Source organism: Monodelphis domestica, chromosome 7 (genome assembly GCF_027887165.1).
Source record: "Monodelphis domestica isolate mMonDom1 chromosome 7, mMonDom1.pri, whole genome shotgun sequence".
Lineage (NCBI taxonomy): Eukaryota > Metazoa > Chordata > Mammalia > Didelphimorphia > Didelphidae > Monodelphis > Monodelphis domestica.
Genome location: NC_077233.1, coordinates 223,720,427 through 223,730,685, shown reverse-complemented (window position 1 = coordinate 223,730,685; position 10,259 = coordinate 223,720,427). Strand labels below are relative to the sequence as shown.

At 40.2% G+C, this 10,259-nt stretch overlaps 1 protein-coding gene across 2 annotated transcripts; it reads left to right on the top strand.

The window, feature by feature from the left end:
* Positions 1 to 4,192: 4,192 nt before the first annotated feature.
* FOXL3 (forkhead box L3) lies at positions 4,193 to 8,144 on the top strand. 2 transcript variants are annotated; one of them, XM_007498288.3, is made up of 3 exons: positions 4,193 to 4,400; positions 5,057 to 5,123; positions 5,556 to 8,144. In XM_007498288.3, exons 1-3 carry the CDS (start codon positions 4,294 to 4,296, stop codon positions 6,036 to 6,038), a joined length of 657 nt encoding a protein of 218 aa, XP_007498350.2. In that variant the 5' UTR covers positions 4,193 to 4,293; the 3' UTR covers positions 6,039 to 8,144. The 2 variants fall into 2 exon arrangements, with proteins under 2 accessions (XP_007498350.2, XP_007498348.2); XM_007498286.3 differs by having other exon boundaries at positions 4,194 to 4,400; positions 4,955 to 5,123.
* The last annotated feature ends 2,115 nt before the right edge of the window (positions 8,145 to 10,259 follow it).

Sequence of the window (10,259 nt, the reverse complement as noted above, 5' to 3'; positions counted from 1 at the left end):
TGAGCAAAAAGTGAATCACTGGGGACCCTGGAGAAAGTGACATCTGTTATGTGGGTGTGACTGAAAGTAAGGAGTTGAGGAGCATGTGAGAAGTGAAGAAATAGAGGCAAAGATTACAACAATTTTTTTCCTAGGAATTTATTTGTGATAAGGAGAAGAGACATAAGATGATAGCTTGAGTGGATAGTAAATTACAATTTGTGTTTTTTTTTTTAAATGATAGAAGAAACCTGGATATGTTTGTAGGCAACAAGTGAAGAAGCTAATAGATCAGGAGGGATCGTTTTAAAATGCTAATATTTAGGTGGACTAAGTTGAACCCAAACTAGATAGAAATTAGTTTTAAGAGCTAATATGGGGGCAAATAGGTGGCTAAATGTTTAGGGAGCCAGTCCTGGAGACAAGAGTTCTTGCATTCAGATTTGACCCCTGACACTTCCTAGCCGTATGACACTGAGCAAGTTATTTAATTCTGATTACCTAGCCCTTAACACCCTACTGCCTTGGAACCAATACTTAGTGTTGATTTTAAGACAGAAGACAAGTTTGTTTTTTTTTTAAGAGTTAATATGCCACATTTTAGTAGTACACATTGGTGCCACTAATAATCAGTGTTAACGTAGAACAAGGTAGTCTGGAAAAAAGCATTGATCTAGCAGTTGTGGGGTTAAATACAGAAACAAAAACAAATCCAACAAAAACAAACCACTGGACATTACACATAGACAGCCTAATATCCTTTGAGCCTACTATAGTTAGAAGCACATTGGACTTTTCTTAGGCAAGCATTCCTGAGAGAGTGAAAAGAAATAAATAAGGCCCTAGGACCCAGTTTATATATATAAATACAATACAATATATATATAAATAAATACAATAAAAATATCATATATGTATATATGATATTTTTATTGTAAACTTTATTTTTTAATCTATTTTTCCAATAGCTAAGTCTATGCTGTTGTTAATTTTTTAAAATGAAAATTCAAAGTACCAATACCTCAATTTTTTTTTTACCTTTACCTTCCATCTTAGAATCAATACAGGTTATTGGTTCTAAGGCAGAAGAGTGATAAGGGCTAGGCAATGGGGATTAAGTGACTTGCCCAGGGTCACACAGCTGGGAAGGTCAGATTTGAACCCAGGACCTCCCATCTCTGCACCTGACTCTCAATCCACTGAGCCACCCAGCTGCCCCCCTCAAATTTTTTAGTATTAATATTGGTACCATATTTATAACACATATAAATACTGTCCCCAAGTGATAACCCCAAAGACCTTGAAATTCTTCATTTCCAAAACTATGCTTGCTATTCTCTAAAGAACTAAATACAGATTCATAACACAAAAATGCAAAATCAAAAGAATCTCCCCATCTTATTCATTTATGACGTGTCTGGTCAAAGTCTGTATGTTTTACCAGGTAATAGGGAAAATATAATAAAGCATTTGGGGAAAATATTTATATATCTTTTTTTAAAAAGGAAAAGAAATTTATTATGTGGTTGCCTGCCAAAATCACCTATTATAAAATAAGCATATTCTTGTAAAAAGCATATAATAATCTCTTTCAAGGCAATAGAAGCATACCAGGAAGCTTCCAAAGGAAGACCAAAGAAGGACCACCCGTGAATTGGTTTTTTGTTTGTCTGTTTTTTTTTTAAAGACATTTCTTTTATTCTGTTGGACTAAGCTAAGGAGTTTGTACTTATTATATCTGATCCCAGAGGCAACAGGGATCTATTGGCAATTCTTGAGCTTGGAAGTACTATGGTCAGATATGTGATGGAAGTCATACTCACAGATAAACCATCATTGATGATCAGTCAGTCACCCCATACTGTAATTGCAACTCTTGCACATTTGGCTACCACAGTCAAGAATCCAAGACTAAAAGTGTTTCCCTTCAATGGAATGCAGTGTTGATGCAAGAAGCATATGCCACAACTATTTTTCTTCTGCCAAGTTGAGGTCAGTGTTACAAGTGAGAGATGCCATGGTATTTGACTTGGAAAATAGGATTAAAATTGAGTTTATATGTTCATCTTGAAAATTTCTTTTAAGTAAATCTAGACTTGTTATCTGGGACTCACTGTTGGAATGGCAGCTTGTTTGAATGTGGAAAAAAGTGCTGCTCCCATGTTGGAAATTCTATGTGTTTGCTTTTGGAGGCTTTGTATTTTGAAGTCTCACAGACAACAGTTGACTTTACTTTAAAGATCTTCATTATTTTAAGGGTTGTTCAGAGTAAGTTCACAGAGTAAGATTTTGTGGCTGCCTTTTATAAATCATTTGTGCCTTCTCTAAAAATCCTACTTCAATAATACTTAAAACTGGAAGGAAACTTAATGTAGAGGCTATCTATTCCAATTCCTTCATTTACATATGAGGAAACAGGAGTATAGAGTAGTGAGTAGCATATCCTCTCTTTGAACCTAGGTCTTGTGATTTAAAATCCAATATTCTTTATCCAAAATAAGATACTTTTATATTTTCTTTCTTATTGCTTTTCTCTTCCCTCCCTCCCTCCCCTCACCTTCTCATGTTGTTTAGGACTGTAACTACTTATTTATGGACTACAGAAGATGCTTAGAAAGATGGGGAGATTTGCCTAACAGGATGCTAGCGTTGATGAACCCCAGGGTAATCCAGGACTATCATGACAGTGCCCAATTTGTTAATCTGTACCAACAGGGACATCCTGGGGTCAAGGGTCAAGTGAGAAATCAGGAGATTTAGCCTATTTTATTACTCTTTCCTGGCATCAAGGGCAGCAGCTCCCTCCCCCTAATTTCCCCTGTTTTGTTCCCACAGGCTCCATAACTCCTCCTTCTTTCTCCCCTGCTTCCCTCATTAACATACTTCTAGTCAATCAGTAAAGACAGAGGAAGTGTGGTGTCATAGCTGGGATGCTGACCTGAGGGACAGTAGTACTAAATTTTGTGCTGATGTCTAGCCTTACTCAAATGTCTCTGCCTCTGCCAGCCTCAGTTTCTTCATCTGTCAAGATGAGAGTATATTATGGCACCTTTCAGCTCTAACCTTAGGATAAATCTATGAAATAATTTCATTTCACTAGGATTCATACTGTTCTCATTTATAATTTTTTTCTGGTTAACTTTACACAATTTTTTCCCTGTTTCCATATTAGCATCCTTCTCTCTCTTCTCACCCCCCCCAACTCCCCCATCCCCCAGCTTCCCTGGGAAATAGCGGGCCTGGCACAATCTGATTATCTTGTGGCATACACCTTTTTCAAGTTCCCGAACCTTTGTTATGACTTTGGTTTACATCACTTGTTGGAAAACACTCCGAAGCATAGAAAAACTATTAAATTGTTACAGTATTGGATGCCAACACACAGGGCTATTACTCTAATTCATCCCCCAGATCAAAGCCCACACAAGCAGTTCTCCAGCCGGGAGCTATTTTCCCTTAGCTTTCCTGCTTGACAGTAGGCTCCCGGATTCTCTGTTCTGTCTTCTTTGAACATATAGCTTTTCCTTTAGTCACGGAAACACAATTTATGTCTATTATACTGTATTACAGATTATATCTCGGGAGATGGGCATTATTGGATGGAATGTCTGCAGACTGTAAGTGGTGTGTGTGTGTGTGTGTGTGTGTGTTTCCTTAGCCAAATGGGGGGAAGGGAGAGGCTAAAGAGCGTTGGAGGAGAAGGGGATAGAGCGGGGGTATTTGAGGGGAGTGGATCCTAAAACTTGGATTTGCAAAAGTCACCCTTGAAACATCATTTATGAACATCGTGCTGTTTGCTTTTGTCACACTGTGCATGGAGATGGCCAGAAAAAGAAGGGAAGAAAAGAAAAGGGAAAGAAAGCAAGCCTGGCCCCTCTCCACCTCTACATCAGACCACCCAGGGCTCTTGAGTATGGCTACTGGCTGTACAAGCTAGGGGGTTCAAAGGTTCATGAGAGAAGTAACCAATTTAATCAGTTATTAGCTGCCTCCCTTATAACCAGATTGGACACACACGCACACACAAAGTGTGTGTCGGGGGGAGGGGGGTGTTGGGAGGGAGAGGGCGCAAGAAATATCCCTACAGTCTCTGTCTGGGATTCAAGAATTACAAAAACAACCTCCACCCCTGGACTGGAAGAGTATGTGAGTGGAAGAGGGAGAGGGTGAGGGCGGAGGAGGAGAAGAAGGAGGAGGAGGAGGGGGGGGGGGAGAAAAGAGGAGGGGGGTAGGAGAGGGACGAGGCGCTAAGGGAGAACCCCACACCAGCTCTTGCACCCTGCCGGAGCTGAGCAGAGCCCGGCTGTGAGAAAGATGTTCGATAACACGCAGTATCCCTACAACTGTTTCAACTACGATGGTGATGATTACCCCGCCTGCAGCTCCGATGAGGAGAAGAAACTCAGTCGCCCAGCTTACAGGTAGCTGAGAAGTTTCCGTCGAAGCCTTCCTCTCTGGGGCAAGGTGGTATTAATGATGTAGGGGAGGGGAGGCAGCGAGGACAGGGGATCCCCCCCCCCAAGTCCGGTACTGGTCTGGGTCCAGGAAGTTGCTAGTGGGATCCTAGGGCAGGGAGTGCTCAGAAAACCTCAGCTGGTAGAGAGTTGGAGAAAAGAACTGGTGCTCCCCAGGCATTGGCAGTAGGTGGTGGGGGGTCGCCAAGGGATCCGGGCAAGAGAGCAGGCTGGACGCGCCAGGGTCCCCGAAGGCGAACATTTGCACTTGGCGGAGACTAGGGAACCCTGAATAGCGTCTGGGTGACTCAGTGGAAAAATGCATCCTGCAGCTTCCCTGAAACACCTTCCCTGGCTAAGTGAGGGGTCTCAGCTGGTAGAGTGGAGGAGACTTTTTGTGGGGCTGGTCCTCCACCAAACCCTATGGTAACACAGCTCTCCAGGAAAGCAAAGAGGAGCCCCTTTGGCTACTGAGTGCTTGATTCCTAAGGAAGTGGCTTAACCCTGAGTTTCTTTTCCAGCTACATTGCCTTGATTGCAATGGCCATCCAGCAAAGCCCTACCAATAGAGTGACGCTGTCTGGCATTTATGACTTTATAATGAAGAAATTCCCTTACTACAGATCAAACCAAAGAGCCTGGCAAAACTCCATTAGGCATAACCTCTCCCTAAACAGTTGTTTTGTAAAGGTAAGAAAATTAATCACCGTCTCTTCATATAGGCCAGTTATTCAGCAGCAGCAGCCCTGAGATGACTTTCTATCTAGGAAACATCTGTCTTAAATATTTTTGCTGAAATCCAGAAAAGGGGAGGGGGGTACGCCACACTCTTAAGAAGGCCCTGATTGTGCTCTAGATAATGAAGAGCTCTCTCTCCCTCCCAGCTGTTGAAAAGTTGATGCTCTTCTTGTCTGATTTACATTAATGTATCCCCAAGTTAACCAGAGTTGTTGTTTTTCTTGTTGTTGCTTTACCTAGGAGTTACACAATTTGGGGGGTAGGGGAAGGCATGATTTCAATGACTTGTATGTTTATCCCAATCGTGACTTTAAACGAACACAGATGCAAAGTGCCAGCATCTGCACACCATACCCACTCTGAACTGCCTTTCTCAAAATCCAGGTCCCCAGAATGGAAGGGAACGAGAAGGGAAAGGGAAACTATTGGACTTTCGCTTCAGGATGTGAGTCCATGCTGGATCTTTTTGAAAACGGGAACTATCGGAGGAGGCGGAGGAGGAGAAATATGAAAAAAGAACCTAAATACCAGAACTCAGGTGGGATTATGGAGCCTTCCACAACCGAGCTGCCCATTACAGATTCATGCTCAGAGAGCATCCACCTGAATGAAGGCACGACGAAGAAACAGGAGTTCAGAACCCCTCACCTAGAGCCTTCTCCATTCTATTCAAATGATCTCTCCAATCGGCAGAACCTAAACAATGCCTCCCTTGGAAAATCTGACTCAGAAATTAAATTTAGCATTGATTACATCCTCTCATCTCCCGATCCCTTGCCTGCCTTAAGATCGCCCTTCAATCCCCAAGACAATAAATATCATCTTCTGGAGCCTCAACAAATTAACCTCCAGTTTTGGACAATGTGAGATGCTCAAAAAATGGGGTAATTTTGGTACTGCTCTATAGCACTAGCTTTCAGTTAGTGAGATTGCTGTGCTTCTTTCCCATATCATCTTCTGAAAGAGCACAATCAAGCCAACTTTTCATATAAAAACTGAGCTGTTCAATCAAAACCAAAAGCTGGATTTCAGCCGTTTGTGCTTAATGGTTAATCCACTTGTTGGGGGGGGGGGGTGGCTTTTGATTTCATAAACAATGCAAATGGAAAACTGGCTATTATTCCTTTAAAGATGCTCACCTGTGGAGAAATCTACATCATGGATCAATTCAATTCAGTTCAATTCAACAAAAATGTGCCAGGCATCGTGTTGGGCATTGGGGTTATAAAAACATACTCACACCATATAGATTAACCTGCTGACACCATTTTCCAGCTAAATCCTTAAGAGAGAGAGAGAGAGAGAGAGAGAGAGAGAGAGAGAGAGAGAGAGAGAGACAGACAGACAGACAGACAGACAGACAGACAGACAGATAGACAGACAGACAGAGACAGAGAGAGACAGAGACAGAGACAATATTTGATTCCTTTATTCTAATTCTTAGCTCGTTGCTCCATTCCCTAACAAAATTTATTGATAGCTCTTTTAGTGGCTGGATGAGAGAGTTATATCAACTCTAAACAGTAATATGTGGTAGTAATTTATCCAATGAAAGTTATATCTAGATATTGCTTACTTTGGTTAATATTTGGTGGATGATGTGATAAGATCTGACAGATATGCCCCATCTCATCTGCAAAGAAAGTGTCCTCTTGTATTATTGTGATGGCTTAAGAAATCCCTTGAATTTGTTCTATTTAACGTGGAAGGAGATAAAAGTGGGCTTGGAATTTTAGGCATTGGCTAAATACTGAAATGGAGTTAGTTTTATTCCCTGGCTCAAAATAGTAAATTCATATGAAGTCACTGATCCCTCCTGCTATCAGCCACCAAAGTGATACTGGAAAAATGTCCTTTCCATTTTGGTGAAGTGGGTAATCACAGTCTGGCACAATTACAGATATCCATATTAGGATGGCATGCATCATTTGAAATATAAATGATTTCATTACTGTGAGAAATGAACATTTAGAGAAATATAATCATACACATGAAACTATTTGGCCACTTGGCATTTTAAAAAATCATATATGTCTTTACAGAATTAATTGCTCTCTACAACATAATTTGATTGTTAGCATAGATTATTCTAGAAATGATTTGCAAAGTAGCAACCATAGACTTAAACAGAAATACATTCAGAGATGCTAGTCTTCTCAATATACAATTTTAAAAACAAATTCAGGCTTTAGAAAAGGAACTTAAGGTAAATGAAAGTAGGCAAATTAACAAGGATAAACCAAACCATGTAAAAGATAGACTTAGACATTGTTCAAATTTTGAAATGGGAAGTCTGACATTTCATTAAATTATTCATACTGTATATAGATACTTGACATACTCTTACATATTTTCAGATGAGGAAAGATCGCCAGTGACATTTATAAATATTGTGAAATTGCATGATTTTGTCTTTTCTCGTGTTCAAAATTGTTACGGATGCTTCTACTGTACTGCCTTTCCAGCTCTCTGCCCCCCAAAAAACATCCTGCTGACTTCTTTCTTAGAAAATGATATGGGTTTTCAGAAAGCCCTTCACCTTAGCAAGAATAAGTGCTTTTCCACATTCCATTGGAAAAATTTTTCTCAGAAAAGCAGCAGAATCTATGGAAATCTATTTTAAAAAGGACCAACAAATGGCAAGGATATCACCAAAAGCAAAACAGAACACCACCTGCCTTCCAAGTTTCTAATAATATTTTTCAATAACCATGAGACATTTTCATGTTGTCAGAATGATGATATGTATATGTGTATGTGTGTCTTGTGAGTTTTTTTATGTGTCTGCACTCCAATGTACATATAGCTATATTTATATCTGAGTTGCTGTCTTGCCAAAAACATTATTTTTAATTATGCTATATATAAGCAGGATGGTGACAATGCAATGTAGTCTGTACTGGAAACGAGTATATATGGAGTGTTTGGAAATATATTTTTCTGTTGCCAATGGAGCAAACACAATTTGCTTTATATCCTTTGTGCTCGTAGTTAATTGGCTTCTTTCTCTCTCCAGTGAAAACTAGTTTGGGGTAGAACTCTTGGGCTATGTAAACCCCAGCTATGTAAACATTTGGATACAGTAGGTTCCAGCTGCTTTGAAAGGAGAGAAGTCAGGAAAATGATGAATTTCCAATAGGGATCTGAACTTACTAAAGCTAACAAATTTGTAAACCAGCCAGTCATTCAAGCTGCCTAGTAAGGAAGGTGTGTTGGGGGTTGTCGGAACATGCAGTTGTAGGAATTTGTGTACAGATAGGTGCTAACATTTGTTTTGCAAAGGATATCAATCATGTTTCTAAAAGTGAAGGGACATTTTTCAATTTGCCCAGTGTATTATAGTCTCACCACTTTAGAAAGGTTTCTAGCACTTAAAGTGAATGGCATTTAATATAGAACAACATAACAGGGGTGAGGGCTGGATGTGACCTATTCAAATGTCGCTACCATTACATAGCTATTCCCAATGCAATTATAATTAAATACTTTATGCCTTTCTTGCAAATCTGCTGATCGATCATTGATATTAACATTAATACTGTATTACCCCCGAGCAGATGTCTACCACAAGTGTTATGGATCACCAGGTTTCCATTAACAAAGTTGTGAGGTATTGCCATACACTAGCCAGGGACAAATTTACGTAAATTACCTCATGACAAAGCATCCAGGACTGTGCTAAACCAACGAATGTTATTCCTTCTCTTAGGCCACACTGATTCTAGAATTGATACACCCTTATAGCTTTGTGGGTAAAGTGAATCAAGAAAAGAGATCCTACTTGCGTATCAATGTAACTATATGTTCTCTGCAAAAGCTCCTGGTGTTTGACAAACTGCCATTGTCCTTCATGATGGAAGGGGAAAAAGGTAGCATAATGTAAGCTAATTGGGAATCTTCAAATTATTTCAACATAGCTTTGGAAGATAGGCCACATGATTAGACATATCCACTTAGATAGACATAGACCCTATGGCTTCCCTGGTTTCATGCTCATGGTATATCCTTAACTCTTGTCAGTCACTTTGCAAATGAGACTTGTCGGTACCCAACAACAAAGTATGGAACATTCAGTGCTAACTGTCCCCACTATTAGAGAAACAACATTCAAAGTCAGATCATCAGCATCATCTCTACATAAAGGACAACTCATCATTCCTCATCACCATCACTATTTTCACCAACAGGTGTTGTTTAAACACCTGATATATGCAGGGTTCTCTACTGGGTTCTATGGATTTAAGAGTAAAGTGAAAATGATTATCCTCAGCTACCTGTTCTCATTCATTAGCTTCTGCTAGGTACTATAAATTGGGGAGATACAAGACATGATTCGAAGGTCATTTCCTTCTAGGATCTTATAGTCTAGCTAAGGAAAAACCACAGATACATGGAGAAGATTCTCTACATCTCCCTTCTGATGTTGAATATTAGTTGTATGCACCCATGCTCTCTCCCACAAGTCCCATGGAGTCTCAGAGGCTCACTTGCAAAGGTGAAGAAAGGCAGGTGAGAGTTTGGAACCTACATGCTACTAAATGATTTTAATTTCTTTTACTTCCTGGCCTGAATGGATGGGAATAAACAAAATGTCTGAAGTAGGCAAAGAGAAAGGGAATAATTTCTTACTTGAACATATCCTCTAGATAATTCATTGATTGAAGATTTGCAAAGATTTATGACAAAAGGCTGAGAAACTGTTTGGAAACTGTCTGGGATGCTGTAGATCATTGATGGTGAACTCTTCAGACACTGAGTGGCCAACCTATAATCCTCATACTGCATGTGGGCAACCCCCCACCTCACTCTAGATGGGGGAGAGAGGAAGCACTCCCATTGGGCTGTTGGGCAGAAGAGCAGGTGTTGTGAGAAATGTCCTCAGGTGTGCATGGAGAGGGGGTTGGGGAGAAGCCCTCTTTGGCATACACGCCATAAGTTCAACTAATAGATCATTTGATGAGGGTTGGATTAGATGACTTTTGAGACCTTTCAGGTGCTGAAATTCTGTGTTGGTAAACTTTTGGGGGAACAAATGTGCCTCCAAAGAGAAGTGAATCTATTATCAGTCATTAATACTTTTTGTTCTTG